The 25,450-nt window shown below is 36.7% G+C and overlaps 1 protein-coding gene across 6 annotated transcripts in view; it reads left to right on the forward strand.

Annotated features, from left to right (window-relative positions):
* The window catches only part of FOXJ3 (forkhead box J3), a 126,453-nt gene that overhangs the window by 95,614 nt on the left and 5,389 nt on the right, over window positions 1–25,450 (forward strand). For all 6 annotated transcript variants that reach the window (XM_070786738.1, XM_070786740.1, XM_070786737.1 and 3 more), the window contains 5 exons: window positions 9,447–9,575; window positions 12,861–13,035; window positions 15,146–15,571; window positions 16,805–16,906; window positions 17,261–17,452. In XM_070786738.1, the coding sequence (XP_070642839.1) occupies window positions 9,447–9,575; window positions 12,861–13,035; window positions 15,146–15,571; window positions 16,805–16,906; window positions 17,261–17,452 (1,024 nt within the window). The remainder of the gene's footprint in view (window positions 1–9,446; window positions 9,576–12,860; window positions 13,036–15,145; window positions 15,572–16,804; window positions 16,907–17,260; window positions 17,453–25,450) is intronic.

Raw genomic sequence — 25,450 nt, forward strand, 5'->3', positions numbered from 1 at the left:
ATACAGAAAAATAAGCTCAAAATGGATTAAACACCTATTTGTAAGACTGGATGCTATAAAATTAGAGGAAAACATAGGCAGAACACTCTCTGACATAAATCACAGCAATATATTTTTCATTCCATCTCCAAGTATAATGGAAATAAAAACAAAAGGAAACAAATGGGACCTACTTACACTCAGGAGCTTTTGCACAGCAAACAATAAATAAACCGTAAAGACAACCCACAGATTGGGAGAAAATATTTGCAAATGATGTGACAGATAAGGGATTAGTCTCCAAAATTTACAAAGAGCTCATGACACTCAACAGCATCAAAACAACCCACTCAAAAAATGGACAGAAGACCTAAATAGACATTTCTCCAAAGAAGGCATACAGATGGACATTAGGCACATGAAAAGATGTTCAACGTTGCTAATTACTAGAGAAATGTGAATCAGAACTACAATGAGATATCACTTCACACCATCAAAATTTCACAAACAGTAATTGCTGGAGAAGGGTAGAGAGAAGGGAACTCTTGTACACTGATGGTGGGAATGTAAATTTGTACAGCTACTATGGAGAAAAGTATAGAGGTTCCTTAAAAACTGAAAATAGAGCCACCATGTGACCCTGCAATCCCACTCCTAGGCATATATCTGGAGAAGAATGTGATCCAAAAGGATACATGCACCCCAGTGTTCGTTCATTGACTGTTTACAATAGCCAAAACCTGGAAGCAACCTAAATGTCCATTGACAGAGGAATGGATAAAGAAGATGTGGTATGTATATACAGTGAAATACTACTCAGTTGTAAAAAAGAATGAAATAATGCCATTTGCAGCAACATGGGTGGACCTAGAAGTTATCGTGCCAAGTGAAGTAAGTCAGAAAGTTCTAGACAAGAATCCTATGATATCACTTACATGTGGAGTCTAAGATACGACATAAATGAACGTATTTGAAACAGACTGACAAATGTGAAAAAGTTATGGTTACCGAAGTGAAAAGAGAGTGGGGAAGGGATAAAACAAGAGTTTTGAATTAGCAGATATACACTACTATATATAAAGTAAATAAACAACAAGATCTTACTGTAAAGCTCGGCGAACTAGATTCAATACCCTATAGTAAAGTATAATGAAAAAGAATGTGAAGAAGCATATATGTGTGTGTGTGTATAACAATCACTTTGCTGCACACCAGAAACTAATACAACATTGAAAATTAAATAACTTCAATTTTTTTAAAATGCTAAAATTGTCAGACGGGATGGAAATACAAAAATTAAACTATGTTCTACTTATACAAGATAAATTGTAAAAGAAAGAAGACACGTCACTAAAAACAAAGATTTATTTTTGGAAAAGGACCATTTCAGTAATTAACTGTAACACTACTAAATTTGCATATGCTTAATAACAGCCTCAGAACCTGGCAGGACTGAAAGAAGAAACGGATGGATCTTTGACCAGTGAGGTGGGTTTTAACATGTCTCTGCTGCTGCTGCTTAGTTGCTTCAGTTGTGTCCAATTCTGTGCGACCCTATAGACGGCAGCCCATCAGGCTCCTCTGTCCTTGGTATTCTCCAGGAATCTCCAAGAATACTGGAGTGGGTTGCCATTTCCTTCTCCAATGCATGAAAGTGAAAGTGAAGTTGCTCAGTTGTGTCCAACTCTTAGTGACCCCATGGACTGCAGCCTTACCAAGGTCCTCCATCCATGGGATTTTCCAGGCAAGAGTACTGGAGTGGGTTGCGATTTCCTTCTCCATAACATGTCTCTAGAAATCATAAAACAGCAGATCAATACCAAAACACAAAAATCAGACAAATCCTATTCAAGATATTTAAAAGAATTGAACTACAAAATTAGGAAATTTGACTCAACTGATATATAGAATGTCTTATCCAACGGTTGTAGAATAGACTTTTTTTTAACGTATGCATGGAATAATTACCAAAATTGATCATGTTATACTGACTTGTGCTAGAGCATTAAAGTGATTCTCAGCAAATTTCAGAAACCAACAACATACAGTGAGTATTTTCAAATGCAGTGGAGTTAAAGGTAGAGATAATAGCAAGGACGTAATGAGAAAATCACCCAAAGTTTGCAAAATAAGCAATATAGTTACACAACCCGTGGATCAAGGAAGAGTCATTACAGAAATTAGAAAATAGTTGGATTGATGAAAAACAGAAATATGAAATATCAAAGCCTGTAGAGCACAAAATACTAGCCTCAATTGCATGTAGTAGAATACAATAAAGATGGAATGTTAACAGTTTAAGCATCTAGAAAAAGAAGAGCAAAATAAATTCTAAGGAGGAGGACATAAAAATAGAGGTCAGTGAAATAGAAAGCAGGTGTACTGAAGCCTGAGTCAACAAACAGACATTCACTTCTTTATAAAAGATTAATAAAGTAGATAATTTGTTTCTAGCCAAGGTGGAAGAGCAGGGTCTAGACTTAATTTGTTACTTCAGACAACTGAAAAAATAGACAATGTATATCAAACAATGGTTTTCAGGAGATTGGGTCTTAAAGACAGTTATCCCCTGAGAAATGGTGAACAAAGTGAGTCCTGTGGTTGTACTTACTAGATTACTGCCTGGAGAAAGTTTCCAGGACACAAACTGGAACTAGAACCAGGAGAACTTGGTGGCTGGCGTTGCCAGGGCGGCATGTCAGAGGAGAGAGCTGCACAGAGAGGAATTTCAGAGTTACACAGAGGGTTCCTCTTGAGTCTTCCGGACTGTCGCCTACCAGGCTCCACAGTCCATGGAAGTTTTCCAGGCAAGAGTACTGGAGTGAGTTGCCATTTCCTTCTCCAGGGGATCTTCCCAACCCAGGGATTGAACTTGGGTCTCGGGTCTCCCACATTGCGGGCAGACGCTTTACTGTCTGAGCCACCAGGGAAGCCCTATTAACTGGGTATTTGAAGGTAATTATTGAGACTGAGGAAAGAACCACCTGAAAGTATTGGTGTCGGCAGTCATTGACATTCAATGGGCCAGAAGTAATTACTGTTCCCACCACAGTGAGATGCTTTGTAATTCAGTCTTTTGCCCTCGTAATGGAACAAAATTGGCCCTAGTTTAAAATACTGATCTGGTCCTACTTATACACTTTAAAAGAAAAACCCAGAAGGCTCAAACTGTTTTAAAGTAATAGCCTTTTTCAAATTAATTTTTTTTTTTTCCAAATACAATTCAAAGCCCATAAATTCACCCTTTTAAAGTTTACGGTCAGTGGTTTTTGGTATATCCATAAGGTTGTACGACCATTAATTATCATCTAGTTCCAGAACATTTTCATTACTCCCAAAAGAAAATTCCATACCCCTTATCATTCATTTCCCATCTCCTCCATCCCCTGGTAACCATTAATATATCTTCTAAAACTGTATTTGCATATTCTGGACCTTTCATATAAGTGGAATTGCAGAATATATGGCCTTTTATGTCCAACTTCTTTCACTAAATACATTTTCAGAGTTCATCCATGATATAGCTTGTAACCATATTTCATTCCTGTTGTCAGATAATTTAACTGTGTCCCAGAAATAAAGCCCAAGAACATTTATAGGAATATAAAAATATAGCACTTAATAATGTAAATTCACAGTAGTCCAGCATTCAATAAAAAGGCCGTCAAAAAAGCAGTAAAAAACAGTCCATAATGAGAATTACCAGTCACTCAGAACTGACCCAGAAATGTCACGCATGATAGAACTAGTAGAAGAGAACGTTAAACCAGTTACCATGAGCCAAGACATGGACTAACCTAAAAGTGTCCGTCAGCAGATGAATGGATAAAGAAAATGTGGTACGTAATTTATAATGGAATAATGCTCAGCCATGAGACAGAAATCCTGCTATTGGTGACAAAATGGATGGACCTTGAAGGCTTATGCTTAGTGAAATAAGTCAGGTAGAGAAAGAAAATACTATATGATGATATTACTTGTATGTGGAGTCTTGAAAGGCCAGACTCAGAAAAACAGAATAGAATGGTGGTTACTGTGGGCCTAGGGGGTGGGGAGAAATGGGGATATGGTCACAGGGAGTTTTTTTTTTTGTTATAAGATGATAAAGTTTTAGAAATCTAATATATAGCTTTGTGATTACATGCATGGTAATACAGCACTGTTATATACAGAAAAGTTTCTGGGAAATTAGATCTTAAATGTTCTTGCCATTAAAAGGAATGATGATCCTGTGAGGTGATGGAGTTGTTAGCTAACGTTGTGATGGTAGTGATTTTGTAATATATATCAAACTACACCTTAAACTTACACAATGTCATATGTCAGTTATATCTCAATAAAGCCTGAGGCTAGGAGTTAGTGGGAACTGTTATTATATTTTATGGAAGTTCAGGTTGAATATGTATATAGACACTTGGAAGACATTTTAAAAACCCAAATCAAAATCTTTAGGGATAAAATTTATGTTTAGGGAAAAATTATGTTTGAGTTGAAAAATAAGCTAGATGGGAGACCTCCCTGGTGGTCCAGTCATTATGACTGGAGTCATAACACAGAGTATTAACTGAAGTTATGACCCGGAGTCAATCTGTTTAAGAGATAACTATGTAAAGCAAAAATTCCAAAAACAAATTGTGGATTTGTAACACATAAAAGTAAAATATATGACAGTCATAGTGTTCAGGCAAGGAGAGTAGAAATTAGTTACGAAAAAAGAAAAAGTTTAAAATTCAGGAAGTCAGAAGTAAAGCTGTCACTCACAGATGACATGATTGTTCATACGGAAAACTCAAAAGAATCTATAGATAAACTGTTAGAATTAAAAAATGAATTTACAAAAGTGTCAATATTAGATCATTGTTGGATTTTGGAAGTCATTCGTATTTCTTTGTATTAGCCATAGACAGAAAACAAAATTTGGAAGATAATGCTTACATTAGCATTCAAAAGCATCAGGTATAGAGATACCTTGTTTTATTGTGCTTTGCTGTATTACCCTGGCCAGATACTGCACTTTTTACAAATTGAAGTTTTCTGGCAACACTGTGTTGTCAGCTGATGGTTAGTTTTTTTTTGTTTTTGTTTGAGCTAATAAAGTACTTTTAAATTAAGGTATGTACATTGTTCCTTTAGACATAATGCTGTTAACACACTTCATAGAATTAGTACAGTGTAAACATGACTTTTTTATGTACTAGGAAGCCAAAAAAATGGTGTGACTCACTTTATTTTGATACTTTCTTCATTGCAGTGGTCTGAAACCAAGCCCACAATATCTCAGATATCTAGGATTGAATGCAAGACAAAAAAAACTATAAAGAATTCCTAAGAGAATAAAGGGTATAAATTAGTAGATATGTAGTTTTTGTAAAGAAGATTATTGTAAAGAAGTCAGTAGATTTAATATCCGAGTCAAAATTCCACAATGCTTTTTTTAGGAAAAGGAAGTTAGTAGAAAATGAACAGCTAATTTTGAAATATAAATGAGACTCCAGATGGGAAACAGTAATTGAAGAAAATATTGAAGATAAAGGTAAAAGAGGATTTATACTTCCAGATATCAAGAGTAAAGCTATAATAATTGAAAGTGTAATATTAGCATAAGAACAGACAGACAGACTTATGGAACAGAGTTCAGTGATGTCTTTCAACAAATGATGCTGAATCAGTAGTAAAGTGAGATTTTTTGTTCACAAAAATCAATTTCAGATGGATCAGAGACCTTAATATAAAGTTCTCAATTGTGTGAAAAAAACCCCAAATTTTTAAAAATGGAATGAAGGAAGTAATAAAGATTAAGAGCTGATACTAATGCTGTATGAAACAAAGCTTATGTAATCCTTGAGCTAAATTTGCTGCAAAAGGATAGAAAAGGATATATACATAGTATGAAACTAATCATTAATGGTAGCTGTCTGTATAAAGGTTACCTGTAACAGGAGATAATGTGGATAACTAATGACTGGCTGGTGAATGATGATTGGGGGAGTTTATGAGCAGGTCTTTGGTGTGCCAGTATGTTCTATGTCAGTAGTTCTGTGATCTGTGGACACCTGACTAACAAGTACTCTTTTTGGGATTCCATGAGAATACTAAAATATTACTTGCCTTTTTCTTTGTTTTTGTGTTTTCATGGATGTAGCAGGAGCAATACAGGTAAACATCAGCGCAAGGCAAGGCAGTACTGACTGTGCTAGTACTCACTGTATTCTTCACAGCCACACACCCTTCAGATTGTGGGGGACATAACGTTTTACCTCAGAATATCCTTGGTGATGCAGGAAAAATAATTTTATTAAAGTATGACCTTTGAGTACATATCTTTTTAAGAGTGTGCAGTGAAGCTGCAGTCCATGGGGTCACTAAGAGTCGGACACGACTGAGTGACTTCACTTTCACTTTTCACTTTCATGCATTGGAGAAGGAAATGGCAACCCACTCCAGTGTTCTTGCCTAGAGAATCCCAGGGACGGGGGAGCCTGGTGGGCTGCCGTCTATGGGGTCGCACAGAGTCGGACACGACTGAAGCGACTTAGCAGCAGCAGCAGCAGCAGCAGTGAAGTGAGAAGTATGCGTAAAACACGGTGTGATGGCTTCAAGGAAGAGCATTCATGTTGAACTAGCTGCTCTGTTAATGGAGATGTGATTTTACTTGAAAGACCAACTGACACTATTACTCAGATTTGAGTACTTGGCAGATATTTTCTTGAAAATGAATAAGCCTCTCACTTCAAGGAAAACAATTAACAGTGTCTCTTGCCAATAATAAAAGTTGAGCTTTTAAGCAAAACACATAAGTTTGGAAAACTTGTATCCACTGCAGTGAGTCTGATAACTTCACAGTCTTTTCCAGTGAGATTATTGGTGATGTTAACAAGTGTGATGTTTTGAAATACGTCAGTATTTGGAAGATCTGCAAAGCTTTGTGAACAGTATTTTTCAAATGATCAATGTATAGTGTTATAAAATCATAAATGATGCATTCAGAATACAAAGTGGAAAGTGGATTATAATGCAGAAGAGTATGATAATTTATTCATGTGGTTTCAGGTTCTCCATTGCAACTAATCTTTTAAAAATCGCCATTTGTTGTATTTTAGTGTCGTATCAAAAAAGACTAAAGTTATTTGAAAAAGCTATTAAAATATTCTTCCCTTGTCCATATGTGTGTGTGTGTGATGCCGGGTTTTCTTCCTATCCTTCCACCTGAACAACATATTGCAACAAATGGAACGTAGAAGCAGATATGAGAATCTAGCTGTTCTCCCTTTAAGCCAGGGTTTGAGATTTACAAAAATGTGAAACAGTGACACCCTTCTAATTTTACTTATTTATTGAGAGAAAATTTTTTTATGTTATATAGTTGAGTTTGTGATTATTATTTTTAGATAAATAAATACTTAAAATTGTTCATTTCTGATACGCCAGTTATTGATAAATATATCAAAAACTTGTTGACTGCTTAATTTTTAAGACTGTAAAATGCTTCTATGATCAGAGTTTGAGAACTGTTGATTACATGAGTATGATTCTATGAATATGCCCATTTTTTAATTAACAAACTATAATTTGTATATTTACTCTATGTTACATTTTAGTAAATCTTATCTTCCTTAGTTGTGAGGATTTGTCTAAGATGATGGGAAGTATTTCTGGCTTGAGTAATAGGTAACAGCATAGACAGGAGAGAATGAGCAGCCAACAGAAGGACTATAGAAAGGATGGTTATAATTTGTTGATATTTTATTGTTTAAGAGCCTGTAAGGTTGATTTTTTTAAAAAATGAAATTTATACTGGAAATACCAGAAAAATCTTTGCCATAGTTTTATTTCCTCTCATTTTCCCTTATCCACTTTAATTAGTTCGTAGACACATAATTATTCCTAGCTGATGTGAAGGTGAGACAGTTTGGTTTTACCTGAAATATAGAGGCATATATGCCTCACTTCCCTGGTAGCTCAGATGGTAGGAAATCCACCTGCAATGCAGGAGACCCCAGTTCAATCTCTGGGTCAGGAAGATCCCCTGGAGAAGGGATAGGCTACCCACTTAAGTTTTCTTGGGCTTCCCTGGTGGCTCATAAGGTAAAGAATCCACCTGCATTGTGGGAGACCTGGGTTCAGTCCCTGGGTTGGAAAGATCCCATGGAGAAGGGAACAGCTACCCACTCCAGTATTCTTGCCTGAAGAATTCCAGGGACAGAGGAACCTGGCAGGCTACAATCCATGGGGTCACAAAGAGTCGGACATGACTGAACAACCTTCACTTTCAGCTTTTGACAGATGAACATTGGGCTTGACCCCATTTTTAGTTTAGACAGAAGAGCGGTGATAGATCAATTGGTCATTAAATTCAGCAAGTATTATTATTTGTATACTGAGTAGAGAGCATAAGTGTAATGCTTACACTTATTTTGGGGGGAACTCAAGTTGCTAACAGTCTACTGTTGGAGAAACATTTGGGGAAGTGGCTAAGACTCTGAACTCCCAATACCAGGGGCCCAGATTTGGTCTGTGATCAGGGAACTAGGTACCGCATGCCATGTTAAAGATTGAAGATCCTACATACTGCAGCTAAGACCCTGCGCAGCCAAATAAGTATATATATATATTTTTCATTTAACAAGAATTAATTAGCCCATAAAATCAAATGAGGGCTTCCTAGGTGGCACTGGAGTTACTGCCTGCCAGTACAGGAGTAATGGTTCCCACGAAAGCAGGAGCACAGAAAGGAAAGTAGTAGCAGATGAATAGAACTTTAAAGGGTAGTTGGGCTAATTTCCTCTTTTAAAAATATCTTTTTGTTCTTATTTCTAATTAAAAATGATAATGCATATTATATACAGACTTAAGCATTGTAAAAACATATACCATCAGTGATGAAAGTCTTAAGGGATACCCAGCTGCCTACCAGTTAACCATCGGTAACAGTTTGATACATAGTTCTTTCATATCTAATGTACATGTTAGCATATTATTTTAAAATCAGATCACATATTTATTGATTGTGCAAATACGTTGGATAGTTAAGTTTCTGCTTTTCAATATTATAAACACCATGATGCCTAAATTCTGGTTTTTGTATTCTTTTTTTGATGCCTAAGATTTTGAAAGAAGGAAAGATCAGTTTTGCTTAAAGCTTGAGTAAAAATAAGTTTATGCATTATAGAAATATTTAACAATAAAAATCTATTATAATCCCCTTATTAAATGTTGATGAACTAATTGTACCATTTAGAAAGTTGAATTTATGTACCTCTAGATGGGATATATCCTTCAGTTTGAAAGTATTTTGTGGTGAACATGGAATTAGTGAGTATAGAGCACAGATCACACCAAAGGAAAGACCAGTAATATTTTGCCTTCCTTCCATAGTCCCGGTTAGTTGTATTTTTGTAGAGTTGTTTAAAATGTAATTTTTATAGTGGGAATTGCTCATTCAAATGTTGCTGTTCTTTTCATTGTAGGTAACATTGTACAACACTGATCAGGATGGTAGTGATAGCCCACGCAGTAGCCTTAACAACAGTCTCTCAGATCAGAGTTTGGCATCCGTTAATTTGAACAGTGTTGGAAGTGTGCATAGTTACACACCGGTAAGTCTTAGTGAAGTTAACTCCTTTGTTGAGTACTCATTTAGTGCTTAAAACTGAACAAAATGTAATTGATAATGCAAATAAAAAGTGAATATGTATATTTCTCATTGGTCAGTTCATGATCATTAGCTTAGATAAGTAAAACAGATTTTTATTATACCTTAGCAAGTTAGATACAAACATATTGTACTATGTTATATATTTTGGTCTACTTAATCTGTTCCATGTCCAAGTGAAAAACAATTGGAATAGGAAAAGAATTTTCACTTTACTTTTCTAAAGCTGTGTTTGATGGTATTTTATAGCCCTTGGTTAAAAGTGCTTAGAGGATATGTATATCACCTTGTTTCCCAGAAGTGGATCTGAGAATAGGATTCTACAAACCCCAAAAGTTAGGATGACCTGGTACCCAGTTGCTTACCAGTCTTGTATTTTTAGATTGGGTCTAGAAAACTAAGGTATGCTATAAAGGGACCTGTGTGAGTCTTCTTGTTCCTATGCTGACCCTTGTTATCTGATACTTCTTTTCAAGTCATCTTGAAACTATCTTCCCCAGTAGACAGAAGCCCAGGAGAGTCACACACCAGCCACACTGTTCATGGTACAAATTTGATCTCATCAAATCACTCTCTGTTCCAAGATGAATAAATAGATAAAAGCCTACACAGGGAAAACGTAAAAGGGACAGAGGGGACCCGAATTTAAAAAATAAGAAGAGGGAAACAAAAACTTGTACAGTTCACATTGAAGGTAGGAAAAAAGATGACTGAAAACCACTAACAGTGCTCTAGGGGAAAAATATTTTTCAAGAACGCAGAAAAAAACAGATAAAAGAATAACAATTATGTAAAAGAATGCAGTAGGTATGGAGAACTGCAAATTATAGGTGTCCCCAAATAGTTGGTACAGAGCAGTTTTCAAAAGAAATAAAGAATAAAAGGGTTAATGAGCTCTAAGAAAAGTAAATGGAAAAAACTATCTAGACACATCATGACAAATTTTTAAATGAAGTAATCATAGATACTCTAGCAAAAGAAATAAGGTGCATTCAGAGAAACACAAATCATACTTTTCTTCCATAATACTAAATGCCAAAAGATAATGGAACACTTTTATACAGAGTGTTGAGGGTATAGATTGAGAATTACAAATACTATGCCCACCAAATTGTCATTCAGTTGTGAAGTCAAAAAAAGACATTAATTCTTTAATACAGAGTTTGGAAAGCATCCTACCCTTGTTTTCATGCACGCTTCCTGAAAAAAAGTTACATATTTAGCTGATTGGGTGGTGAATTAACTCAGTAATGATGAAGTCATGATAGAAAAGGACTAGTATTGATTGGGAGCATTGACGCAAACTCAGCAAAGATTTAATAATTTTAAGTTGTTTTAAAATAATTAGAGTAGACAATTGTGAAATGGAATCAAAGAACACAGAATTCGGTATTACAGAATATAAGAAGAAAAAGAAGCCTTTATAGAAACAGGTGACAGAAGTGGGAGCAGACAGGTCTCTTATTCCAGTACATGTAAGAGGGTTAAACTCCCCTGTTAAAAACTAGACATTGTAGACCACTTTTTTTTTCTCCTTCATTTAGTAAGATAATCAGTCATCAAGAGCTCCTAAAGCAACAATACAATGTGAGCTTCTGGTTGGGCTTATCACGTATCCATAGATTGAGCCTTTAAGGACACAGTAAGGCTAAATGCACTGTGACAGTTTTGTTACTTATGCATACTGTATAAGCCAGATCACTATGGTGTCAGCTCCCTGGGTCCCACAGGATGACACTAAACCAAAGGAACCAGATGAGAAACCGTGCAAGTGATGGGTGCCTGTTGTGGAGGAGTAAATTCCATTCTGTACCTAAATTGTTACACAACTTGCAGCTGTACCTTAGAAAGTACCCCTCCCCCCCACCCCCATTTGGGAACAAGGAGGTAGATGAGAAACCATCTCTTGGCAGATTCCTGCAAGTTAGAGAGATGGACTGCTTTCCTTCAAGTAGAAAAATGGATGAAAAATATCAGATAATAATTTGCTGCTTGTAAGGCCACTCATCATCCCTTGTTCTGGGGTAATCACAGGATTTTCAAAGGCCTAGATTATTCTGCCATTGAGACTCGCTTACATGGCCTGTGTGGAGACAACGTTTAACGTCACCAGAGTGCCAGTTGGTGAAGCCATTGCCCTACACAAAATTCATATTTTTTCAGGTTATTGTAGACTCCTTGTGAGTATCATTTTGAAAGGCTCTATAAACTTACGGTCACTGAAAGTGAAAGTTGCTCAGTCGTATCTGACGCTTTGCGACCTCATGGACAGTATGTAGCCCACAGGCTCCTCTGTCCATGGGATTCTCCAGGCAAGAACACTGGAGTGGGTTGCCATTCCATTCTCCAGGGGATCTTCCTGACCCAGGGATCAAACCCAGGTCTCCTGCATTGCAGGCAGATTCTTTACCATCTGAGCCACCAGGGAAGCCCACTTATAGTCACTGCTCATGTCTTATTTAATTTTGCAAAACACTAAAACATATGGTAGTTTGTCACTGCTTGATATAATCTTTAAGAGATATTGCTGATCATGTTTCATTAATTTTATTTCTAGTTGTGCTATTTTCAGAGATAATTCTTACTTTAGTGTTCATGGTACTCTTTTTCCCTTTCAGAGCTCAAGGCCCTGATCTGTTTTTCTCAGCATCTCCTTTGTCTTTTATCCTTCACTTCTCATTTCCCCTAAGTTTCATTTAAAAAAGAAAAATTTACCTACAAATGAAGAGTTAGATGAATTGAAGTTCCTTGTTTCTTTGGGCAGTGTCATACAACCTGACTCAGCAATACTCACAGTATATTAAGTACTTAAAGGTTAATTGAATAAACAAATGAGAAATGTTAGTTTCAGAGTATAGTGCGTTTGAGATGAGATTGCTTCTGTGGAAATTGAGATGAAAATTTCACAGAAACTGGAAGAGTTCCAGGCTTGATTTATCACTTATTATGACCTTGGGAATCTCCTTTAATTCCTTTGAATACGTAACTCCTCCTGTGAAATGTGGAGATTGGATTAGATTTCTGTGATTCTTTAAGAGACAAGTTAATAATTTATGGTGTGCCCTTTATGTGTATACAATTTAATAGATGATAGGAAAGCCACAGACAGGGAAGTTAATTCCTTTGGATTCTATTTTCAGTTCTAGTATTTTTAGTTACATATTTTATGTAACAAATCAATTTTGATATAAAGCTACTAAATTAGTAGTGTTTTTTCTTTTCGTGTTAGGTGACAAATCATCCAGAGCCAGTTCCTCAGTCATTAACGCCTCAACAGCAGCCACAGTACAACCTTCCAGAACGAGACAAACAGTTACTTTTCTCAGAATATAATTTTGAAGATCTCAGTGCCTCATTTCGGAGCCTTTATAAGTCAGTTTTTGAGCAGTCACTTAGTCAACAAGGTGAGTTTTAATACTTTTTTGTTAATATTTTATTGAAATTTTTTAAAGAATTATTTTCAGATAACACTGTTATTTTTCCTTTATCTTAGAACATTACCATCATGATAAGGATTGAATGCCTTTTGCGCCTTTACTATAGTCTGTATATATAAGAAATCTATCTTGTCATGCGTGCCTTCCTCATTTGATTACTACTGATGTCCTGGAGCACTGTGTTAAAGAATTCTGACACTGCATTTATGGCATATGGGAAGGCCTGTCATGATTAGTTAGTGATGTCTAGCATGTGAAATGTTTTGAGTGGTAAATGTGGCATCACAAGAGTAGATGTTCCTTGCTTTTCTGTCCTGACTGCTGTTACCAAAGAGATAGCTATTAGAGTATGGTAGCACCAAATCTGCGATTTCATGTATGACACTTACAAGTAAACATTGTAGTTGTCATTATTTTGTACAACATACTTAAATCAGATTTCATGCTAAAAGAGATACTGGTTGAGATGCAGTATTATATTTCAAACAAATACTAGATTGTTGCATTATTGTTGGGGTTTCCCAGGTGCATTTATGTATTAATGTCCTGTCAGCTGCTGGTTTAATCAGAGTCATATGATAGAATCAAGATGTCTCATTATTCGCCCATAGAACACCAGTCAGAAATTGTCGGGAACTCAAACATCGAAGCATTGCTTTGTTTGGCAGGTTAACTGTATTCCAGGTCAGAGAGTATACCTGTTCACAGCAGTAGACAAAATAGACAAAAATCCCTTCCTTTACATTTTAATACATATCACTGACAAATATTATGAAAGTTGATGTTATACATAAATATTACATATATTGGTGAGTATCCGTAGTTTGTATAGGAAGTTAGTTTTCTGGTTAAAGTAAGAGTCACGTGTTTTCTCAAATTTTATATTAAAATTTTTTTCCTATATAAGTACCAAAATAAAAAAACCCATGTAAGACTTTGCTAAGCAGATCCAGCTTTGCTGATCTCAGTACAAAAATACTGGCTTTGAAATATCAGTGGTAAGTTTCTCATGTTTGAGCCCAAGATGGCTAGAATCCTTACGACTAAGCAAAACAAACGAACAAACAACCAGCCATCTCTGCTGCTCTGTTTCATTACTTTTATGGAACATTCTTGAGACAGACACAGTTTAGTGGCTTGTAATCCTAGCAACAACTCTTACGAAGCACGTACCATTGTCATCCTATTTATAATTGAGGTGATTGTGACTTGACGAGGTTAATAATGCTCCAGAGTTACAAGTGTATAAATTGTAGTGCAGAGATTTTAATTATTCTTTTCTGGCATTAAGAAATATGTAATCTTAACCCTTAAACTGCCATATTGGACTTAAAGTTTTTGGAGTAGTCAGAGAAAGAGATCAGAAATCAGTGAGCTTTATTTCTACTCTCCTCTTTTGCCGAAGGTCTTCAGACCTGTAGAGAGCCATCTTGAATGTGACTCAGTACCTCTTCCTCTTTTCCCTTAACATTTAGTCATCTTCCAAGGGGCTTCCTTGGTGGTTCAGTCAGTAAAGAATCCGCCTGCAGTGCTGGAGACCTGGATCCCTGGGTTAGGAAGATCCTCTGGAGGAGGGCATGGCAACCCACTCCAATATTCTTGCCTGGAGAATCCCCATGGACAGAGCAGCCTAGAGGGCTGCAGTCCGTGGGGTTGTAAAGAGTCGGACATGACTAGTGACTAAGGACAGCACAGCACATCTTTCAAGACAACCCAGATATTGCCTTTTCAAGAAGGGCTTCTTTGTATTTCGATGCCCCTTACTAGGTAGAACAGGGAAGAAGAGATTCTGTATTCCCTCTGATTACTTTTGCTTTAGTACTTACAATGTTGACAAAATCTCCTCAAGTGTTTGTCTCTTCCCCTTGACCATGAACTATTGAGGACAGAGAATGATGTTTCTTCTCGGTAACCCCAGAGCCCAGGGTATGGTGGATATTACATCAGCATTTGTTCAACTGAACCAGAATTGCTTCCTGACAGCATATACTTTTGCTCTGTAAATAATTTTGCAAATGTCTGTCATAAAATACAACTGAAATCTGACCATCACTGATCTTGCTCTCTCTGTTCTCAGGTTTGATGAACATCCCTTCCGAATCTTCCCAGCAGTCCCACACTTCTTGTTCATATCAGCACTCTCCCAGCAGTACAGTGAGCTCTCACCCACACAGCAACCAAAGCAGCCTGACCAACAGTCACGGCAGTGGCCTCAACACCACGGGCAGTAATTCGGTTGCACAGGTCTCACTGTCACATCCCCAGATGCACACACAGCCGTCTCCACATCCGTCCCATCGACCGCATGGTTTACCGCAGCATCCACAGCGTCCCCAGCACCCAGCACCACACCCACAGCAACACAACCAGCTCCAGTCACCTCACCCCCAACACCCCTCTCCACACCAACACATACAGCACCATCCGAACCACCAGCATCAGACGCATCAGACGTTGACACATCAGGCGCCTCCACCCCCACAACAGGTATCCTGTAATTCTGGTAAGTTTTTGTCTTCTGACTTGTTGTGTTTGGCTGTGAATTCCAATCTTTTATCTGGGGCTTGTATATATTTTCTGTCTGTACTCATCTGTCTTCTTTTATGTTTCCTTGCTGTGGTCCTGTAGTTGTAAATCGTTTAATCCATAGATTAAACTGGATTATTGTCTTGATTACAGTTTATTAGTATAACATAAGCAAACTCAGCAACCCTTGCAGGTTTTGGTTTTTAACTCTTGTCCTTCTGGAAAATGAGCATTTTAAAGAAGAATGTAATGCACAGTCTGTCTGCAATCTGTTGTGATTCAGTGTGGTATAGAATAAAGAGTATAGATTTGTGTCTGAAAGACCTGCATTTCAATCCTCATTATGACTCTTAGATCTTTGGTGCAGTAGCTCTTTTAGTCTTGTTATTTTTTTATCTATAAAAATAAAACAGCCCTGGTATACAGTGCTGTTATGAGGATCACATTGGGAATACAGATATAAAATGCCTAGTCTGGCATGTGTGCTTAGTCACTCAGTCATGTCCAACTGAGCGATGCTGTGGACCATAGCCTGCCAGGTTCCTCTGTCTGTGGAATTCTCCAGGCAAGAATACTGGAGTGAGTAGCCATTCCCTTCTCCAGGGGATGTTCCCAACCCAGGGATCCAATCCTGGTCTCTTGGATTCCAGGCAGATTCTTGACTGCCTGAGCCACCAGGGAGGTCTAGTACTTTGTGTTTATGTATTTGGTGAATGTTCCTACTTTTTCTTTCTTCGCATATTCCTGCCAAGTGTTTCCTTTAGAATGATAGATTCATACCCTGAATTTTTTTTTTTTTTAAGTCTGCTGCTCATAAGATAGGTCTTGATGGTTTCTGGTGAGATGTTTAACTGACATAGCTCACAGACCAGGCAGTCTCTGCATTGCAGAACTCCAAAGGGTGCTATGGACTTCTGCAAGGTGAATGGGGCCTCTTGGAATTTTGCAGAATACAACTGGGTTCAATTCTTAGATACATCACAGTGGCCTTGTTAAGTTATGTCACCTCTAGGTTCAATTTCATTTATTTGTAAAGTGCAAAGAAATAATACCTTTCCTTCCTGTCTCACAGAACAGATTGCCCAACACAAGATATAGTGGGTTTGAATCCATTTGTAAAACTGGATTGGGATCATCCAATACCAGGAATAAGGCTAGCTCAAACTTCCGCTATCCAAGATTTATAATATTGTCAGTATTATTTTTATAGGTGTTTCAAGTGATTGGTATGCAACACTTGATATGCTCAAAGAAAGCTGTCGAATTGCCAGCAGTGTTAATTGGTCAGATGTAGACCTCTCACAGTTCCAAGGTGAGTATTGATTCCTTCTTCCTTATAACCAAATACACATGATCGTGTGTTTTTGAGTACACTGTAAGTTTCTTTGAAGTGAGCGTCTCCTTATGTAGTGTTTCTTTTACAGTTGGTAGTATGCTTAAAAACAACAATTTGTAAAATTCTTAATTAAGTCTTCTGGCCAGTTGATGTAGTAGATGGTCACAGACAAGAGATCTGAGGGAAATAAGAATCAGTCTTTGAATAATTTAGAAAATGTCATAAGCAAAAGATTACCAGTGGAAGTTTTGAGGGCTGGAAAAAAATTGCTGGTTTTTTTGCAATGTTTGCAGGACCATGCTAACAGTATTTTTAATGTTTTCCTCATAGGTTTGATGGAGAGTATGAGACAGGCAGATCTCAAGAACTGGTCTTTAGATCAGGTTCAATTTGCTGATCTCTGTTCTTCTCTTAATCAGTTCTTTACACAAACTGGCCTTATCCACTCACAGAGTAATGTTCAGCAGAATGTCTGTCATGGTGCCATGCATCCAACAAAACCTTCCCAGCACATTGGAACAGGTATGGCTTTAATTTTCTTCTTGATTTTCTCTTTTTCTCATTCATATTTAGTAACTATTTAGGGAAACTTGATATGTTGTTAATGATAGAAGTGATCCATTTATATCTTTTTATTTCTAAGAAATGAAATCAAGTAATTTAAGGTATATCTTAGAAAAAGTAAGATAAAAGAAACTATGTTTTTATCTCGTGATTTACTTGATTATTTTATTGTTTGTGGTCTTTAACCTTTCAAGTTACCAATCGAGAAAATGTCTTAAGGATATGTACATTTTAATTGTAATAAGAACATAGTTTTAAGGTGTTATCAATTTAAATTTGTAGAGACTTGCAATGAAAATCAGCACATCTTTTATATCTTCTAAGAATGTTAAAATTAAAGTTAATTTATTTAAATAGTATATACATAATGGAAGTCTCATTTAAGTTTTACTCTGAACTCAAAATTTGTGCTCTGCATTTTTCATCTCACTTTCTTCTTTTATTCTTTCCCCTTATGGCCAATCTCATTTATTCTGTGAAATTGCGGTGCTTACACTTTTCTCAAATTTATATTCTGTTCTTTGTATCCAGGTTCTTTCTCTCTTCATCTTAATTTCTTGATGTCTTTTATCTCCAAGTTGACTTCTTTCCTGTTTGTTGTCTTGTTTTAAAACTTGATGCTGAAAAGCCCTCTCTTTCTATCCTGAGTTGCTTCATTCAGTTGTTATCCTAGCTTATTTCACATACTTGATCTTTCCATATTCTCTAGAACCCTAGTCCTTTTTGTGAATCTTCATTTCTGTGTCTTTTTTTTTTTTTTTTCAGTTTATTTTTTAATTGAAGGGAATTGCTGTACAGAATTTTGTTGTTTTCTGTCGAACCTCAACATGAATCAGCCATAGGCATACATATATCCCCTCCCTCTTGAACCTCCCTCCCATCTCCCTCCCCATCCCACTCCTCTAGGTTGATACAGAGCGCCTGTTTGAGTTTCCTAAGACATAAGCAAATTCCCATTGGCTATCTATTTTACATATGATAATGTAAGTTTCCGTGTTACTCTCTCCATACATCTCACCTTCTCCTTCCCTCTCCCCATGTACAAAAGTCTGTTGTTCTCTATGTCTGTTTCTCCATTGTTGCCCTGTAAATAAAGTCTTCGGTACCATTTTTCTAGATTCCATATATTTGCGTTAGTATATGATACTTATCTTTCTCTTTCTGACTTACTTCACTCTGTATAATAGGTTCCAGGTTCATCTACCTCATTAGAACTGACTCAAATGTGTTCCTTTTTATGGCTGAGTAATGTTACATTATTCAGTAATTAAGTCTACTGAAGCCACTTAGCAGTAGCAGCAGCAGCAGCAGCAGTGTTACATTGTGTATGTGTACCACAGCTCCTTTATCCATTCATCTGTCAGTGGACATCTAGGTTGCTTCCATGTTCTAGCTATTGTAAATAGTGCTGCAGTGAACACTGGGGTACATGTGTCTTTTTCAGTTTTGGCTTCTTCAGGGTGTATGCCTATGAGTGTGATTGCTAGGTCATATGGTCATTTTATGTATCTATACACATCACATTTATCTGTTCATCTGTTAATAAACACTTGGGTTGCTTCCATGTTTTAGCTATTGTAAATAGTGTTGTGTGAACATGAAAGTACAAATATTTTCTAGGCCCTGCTTTCAGTTATTTTGGGTATATACTCAGAAGTGGAAATGCTGGATCCTGTGCTAATTCTTATGTTTCATTTTCTGAGAAACCATCATCCTGTTTTTCATAGCAACTGTACCATTTTACATTCCCACTAACAGTCAGTAAGGGCTCTAGTTCGTCTACATCCTTGCCAACATTTGTTATTTTCTCTTTTTTTTTAATAGTAGCTATTTCAGTGGGTGTGTGGTGGAGTCTCATTATAGTTTTGATTTGTATGATTAATGATGTTGAGCATCTTTTCATCTTATTGGCCATTTTTTTATCTTCTTTGGGAAATGTTCTTTGCCCATTTTTTGATCAGGTTTGTTTTTTTGTTGCTGAGTTTTAGGAATTCTCTGTATTTGTGGATATTAACTCCTTATGAATTATAAGATTTACATATATTTTCTCCCATTCTTTTGTTTTCTTTTTTACTGTGTTGTTAGTGGTTTTTTTCTTTTGTTCTGTATACCTTCAGTATAATATCCAAGAAATCATTGTCAAATTCAATGTCATGAAGCTCTATTAAAAGAGTTTTAAAGTTTTAGGTCTCACATATAAGTCTAACCATTTTGAGTGAATTTTGTATATGGTTAATATAACAGCCCAATTTCATTCTTTTGTATGTGTGTATACAGTTTTCCTGTTACCATTTGTTGAAAAGACTGTCTTTTGCTCCATTGAATGGTCTTAACACCTTGTCAGAAATCATTCAACTAAATATATATGTGTTGCTGGATTTTTTATTCTGTTCCATTGGTCTTTATGCCAGTACATTGTCCAACTATGGTATCTTTGTAGTAAGTTTTGAAATAAATGTGATGGAACTCTGCTTAATGTTATGTGGCAGCCTGGATGGGAGGGGAGTTCAGGGGAGAATGGATACATGTATGTGTGTGGCTGAATCCCGTCACTGTTCATCTGAAACTGTCACAACATTGTTAATCAGTTGTATTGCAATACAAAGTAAAAAGCTCAAAAACAACAGAAAAAGAAGTGTGAGTCTACCAGCTTTATTCTTCTTCTGGATAGTTCTGACTGTTCAAGGTCTTTTGAGATTCCATATGAATTTTAGGATGGGATTTTCTATTTCTACAAAGGTCATTGAGATTTTTTATATGGATTACATTGAATCTGTAGATTGCTTTAACATATGAAGTCTTGAAGTCCATGAACATGACGTGTGTGTCTATGTCATCTTTAATTTTTTTTCATCAGTGTGTTGTAGTTTTCATTGTACAAGTTTTTAATCTCTGTAAGTAAGTTAATTTATTCCTAAGTATTTTATTCTTTTTGATGTCACTGAAAATGGGATTTATTGTTATTTCCTTTTCAGATTGTTCATATATAGGAATCTGGTTGAATTTTTCATGTTGACTTTGTATCCTGCTATTTTGCTGAATTCATTTCTTATAACAGTTTTTTTGTGTGTAATCTTTAGGGATTTTTACACATGAAATTCTGTGAACAGAGATAAATTTACTTCTTCCTTTTCTGTTTGGATGCCCTTTGTCTCTCTTTCTTGTCTAATTACTCTGGCTAGGATGTCCAGGACTGTGTTGAATAGAAGTGGTGAAAGTGGACATGTTTGCTTTGGCCTTAATAATAGTAGCGGAAAACTTTTCAGTCTTCTACTGTTGAATATGTTTGTTGTGGGATTTTCATACATGGCTTTTATTATGTTGAAGTGATTTCTTTCTATTCCTGATTTGTTGAGTGTTTTTATCATGAAAGGGCTTCCCTGGTGGCTCAGACAGTAAAGAATCTCCCTGCAATGCAGGAGATGTGGGTTTGATCCCTGGATTGGGAAGATCCAAGGAGAAGGGAATGACTACCCACTCTAGTATCCTTGCCTGGAGAACTCCATGCAAAGAGGAGCCTGGCAGACTACATCCCATGGGGTTTCAAAGAGTCAGACACAACTAAGCAACTAACACCTTCACACTTTTATCATAAAAGGTGTTGACTTTTGTCAAATGCTTTTTCTGCATCAGTTGAGATGATTGTGAGGGCTTTCCCCCCTTCATTCTGTTAATGTGGTTATATTACACTTATCGGTTTTAGTTCTTCAAATATGTGGTAAAATTCACCCATGAAGCCATCAGACCCTGGGATTTTATTTGTACAGGTTTTGTTTTTTTTATGTATTGAATCTTCTTACTCATTATAGGTCTTCAGGTTTCTTCTTTTTTCATTATTCACTTTTTGTTGATTTTGTGTTTCTAGTAATTTGTCTGTTTCATCTAGGGTGTCCTGTTTGTTGGTATACAGTTATTAAAAGAGTTCTCATTCTTTTGATTTCCGTAGAATCAGTAGTAATGTTACTATTTTCAGTTCTCATGTTAATAATTTGGATCTTTCTTTCTTAGTCCATTTAGTTAAAGCGTTGTCAGCTTTTTAGTTTTTAATCTGAAGAACCACCTTCTGGTGTTAACAGATTTTTCTGCAATGTTTTACTGTTCTCTGTCTCATTTATCTCTGCTCTAACCTGTACTACTTCTTCTGTCTGCTGGCTTTGGGTTTGGTGTCTTCTTTTTGTAGGTCTGTTTTTTAATGTAAGTCTTTATAGCTATAAATTTCTGTCTTAAAACTGCTTTTGCAGTTTCCTATAAGTTTTGGTATGTTGTTTTTGTTTGTATTATCTCTTAAGTATATTCTGACTTTCCTTGTGACTTCTTTTTAATCCATTGGTTAAGTGTGTTATTTAATTTCCACAAATTGATAATTTTCCAGTTTTACTTCTGTTTTTGATTAATTTGTCCCACTGTGGTCAGAGAAGACACTTTGTATGGTATCTATCATTTAAAATCTATTGAGGGACTTCCCTGGTGGTCTAGTGGCTAAGACTCCACGCACTGTATACAGAGGGGCCCAAGTTCAATCCTTGGTCAGGGAACCCATATGCCACAACTAGGACTGAAGATCTTCCATGCAATAGCTAAGACCTGCTGCTGCTAAGTCGCTTCAGTCGTTTCCGACTGTGCGACCCCATAGACGGCAGCCCACCAGGCTCTGCCATCCCTGGGATTCTCTAGGCAAGAACACTGGAGTGGGTTGCCATTTCCTTCTCCAATGCATGAAAGTGAAAAGTGAAAGTGAAGTCGCTCAGTCGTGTCCGACTCTTAGTGACCCCATGGACTGCAGCCCACCAGGCTGCTCCGTCCATGGGGTTTTCCAGGCAAGAGTACTGGAGTTGAGTGCCATCTAGTTCAGCCAAATAAATAAATATTTTTTAGAAATCTGTTGAGACTTGATTTGTAGCCTAACATGGTTTATTCTGGAAAATAACTGATGCACTTGAGAAGAATGTTTATGCTGTTATTGTTGGGTAGAATGTTCTATATATGTCTAGTAGATCTAGTTGGCTTATTGTGTTAAATCCTCTGTTTGCTTATCTTCTGTCTGGTTATTCTATCTATTATTGAAATAATGGGTATTTAAGTCTCCAACTATAATTGTAGAGCTGTTTATTTCTCCTTTCAATTCTGTTGTGCTCCATGATTTTTGCAGCCTGTTATTAGGTGCATAAATGTACATAAACAATTATAAATGTTTATAATTGTTCTGTCTTCTTGCTATTTTGCACCTTTTGTTGATATATAATATCCTTTAGAGGGAGTAAGACTTTACAAGATATCTCTTATAACCTTTTTTGGTTTAAAGTCTTTTGTCCGTTATTAGTACAGCAGTCTCTGCTGTCCTTTGGTTGCTGTTTGCATGGAATATCTTTTCATCCTTTCACTTTCAATCTGTTTGTGTCTTTGGATCTCAAGTGAGTCTCTTATAGTCAGCATATGGTTGGATCATGTGTTCTTATCCATTCTGCCAGTCTCCATCTTTTGATTGAGAGGTTTGATCTGTTTATATTTAAAAGAATTATTGATAAGGAGTGACTTTTATGTTTTACTATTTCTTTGCTATTCCTTGTGGCTTTTTTTTGTCCCTTATTTCCTGCATTACTGTCGTCTTTTGTGTTTAGTTGATTTTTTGTAGTGAAATGTTTAAATTCCTTTCTCATTTCTTTTTGTGTATATTCTGTAGCTGTTTCTTTGTGGTTACCATGGCAACTGAGTTTAACATTCTAAAATTACAACACACTAATTTGAATTTATATCAGTGTAACTTCTGTAACATATGAAAACTCTGTTCCTTTTCATCTTCACCTCTGCCTCTGTTGGTTGTCAGTGTCTCAGAATTACATGATCCTACATTGTATGCCCAAAACATACACTGATAATTATTTTAAATGTGTTAGTCTCTTAAATTATGTATAAAACATGTGAAGCTGCAAGCCAAAGTTACAGTAATATGAACTTTTATACTAATAGCTTTTAGAAACATATTAGCATCTTAAATCATATATAGAACAAAAAGTGGAGTTAAAAATCATTGTTATGATAATGCTGTCTCCATAATTGCCCATGTATTTACCTTTATTGAGATCTTTATTTTTTCTTATGGCTTTAAGTTACTATTTAGTGTCCTTTGATTTCTTCCTGCAAGACTCTCTTGACCACTATCTTCCAGGACAGGTCTAACAGTAACAAACTGCCTTAGCTTTTACTCATCTGGGAATGTCTTAATTTCTGCCTCACTATTGAAAGTACTCTTTTACCAGCTGTAGGATTCTTTGTTGACAGTTTTTTTTTTTTTTTTTTTTTTTGGTCTCTTTTGGCACTTTGAATAGATTGACCTTCTGGCCTCTGAAATTTCTGATGAGGAATATGCTTATTGTCTTAATTGAGGATCCCTTGTATGTGACAAGTCACTTCTTTCTTGCTGCTTTCAAAATTCTCTCTTTATCTTTGGCTTTTGAAAATGTGCTCACAATGTGTCTTGGTGTGGATTCCTCTGACTTGATCTCACTTGGAGTTCATTGAACTTCCTGGATGTTTATATTCCTGTCTTCCATCAAATTTGGAAGGTTTTCACCTATAATGTGTTCAGATAGTCTTTCTACCCCCTTTTCTCTCTCTTCTTCTGGAACTCCCAGAATGCATAATTGGGCTGCTTGCTAGTGTCTGACAGGTCCCTTAGGCTCTGTTTGCTTTTCTTCAGTCTTTTTTCTTTCTGTTAATCTGTCTCAGTAATTTTCATTGTCCTATCCTCTCTTCAAGCCTGTTGATTGTTTTCCTGTGCCTACTCAGGTCTTCTTGAGTCCCATCCACTATTGTCCTGTCAGAGGGGCCAGGCATCTCTTATGGATTCTCTCTTGACTGAGATCCTGGATTATTTTCTTAAAACCCTTTGTTCCTAGACTTCTCTGGTCATTTCTTTTTGATCCTTGATCAAAAGGATCATTTGTTCTGGATCTGTTGTGTTCTGGTTTTTGTTGTTGCTCAGTCGTGTCTGACTCTTTGCAACCCCATGGACTGTGGTACACCAGACTTCTGTCCTTCACTGTCTCCCAGAGTTTGCTCAGACTCATATGTCCATTGAGTCAATGATGCCATCCAACCATCTCATCCTCTTTCACACCCTTCTCCTCCTGCCCTCAATCTTTTCAAATCTCAGGGTCTTTGAGTGGGCTCTTTGCATCAGGTGGCCAGAGTATTGAAACTTCACCATCAGTCCTTCCAATGAATATTCAGGACTGATTTCCTTTAGGATGGATTGGTTTGATCTCCTTGCAGCCCAAGGGACTCGCAAGAGTCTTTTCTAACACCACAGTTCAAAAGCATCTATTCTTCAGCACTCAGCTTTCTTTATAGTCCAGCTCTCACATCCGTATATGACTACTGGAAAAACCATAGCTTTGACTAGACGGACCTTTGTTGGCAAAGTAATGTCTGTGCTTTTTAATGTGTCTAGGTTGGTCATAGCTTTTCTTCCAAAGAGCAAGCGTCTTTTAATTTCATGGCTGCAGTCACCATCTGCAGTGATTTTGGAGCCCAAGAAAACAAAGTCTGTCACTGTTTCCCCATCTATTTCCCATGAAGTGATGGGACTGGATGCCATGATCTTAGATTTTTATTTGTTCCCAATTACTCTCTGACCTTGTCTTCTTTTCCCTTCCCCTCCTGTCACACCCCTGCTTGTGCACTGCTGGCCTCCCTACTGTTACTTGAACACTCTGGACACACACCACCTACCTCAGGGCCTTCACATTTGCTCTTTCCTCTGTCTTGAGTGACTTCCCCAGATAGACACATGACTCAAGTTTTTCCCTAAAAAAGCACCTATTCAAGTGATGACTTCCCTGATCATCTTACTTAAATAACACCTACTGTTCGGCACTCCTTTTCCCCCTCCTTGCCTTATTTTTCTCCATAGTGTATATAATGTACTATTTATTTTCCTCCCTTCCTCCCATCTTC

This window comes from Bos indicus, chromosome 3, assembly GCF_029378745.1.
Source record: "Bos indicus isolate NIAB-ARS_2022 breed Sahiwal x Tharparkar chromosome 3, NIAB-ARS_B.indTharparkar_mat_pri_1.0, whole genome shotgun sequence".
Taxonomy (NCBI): domain Eukaryota; kingdom Metazoa; phylum Chordata; class Mammalia; order Artiodactyla; family Bovidae; genus Bos; species Bos indicus.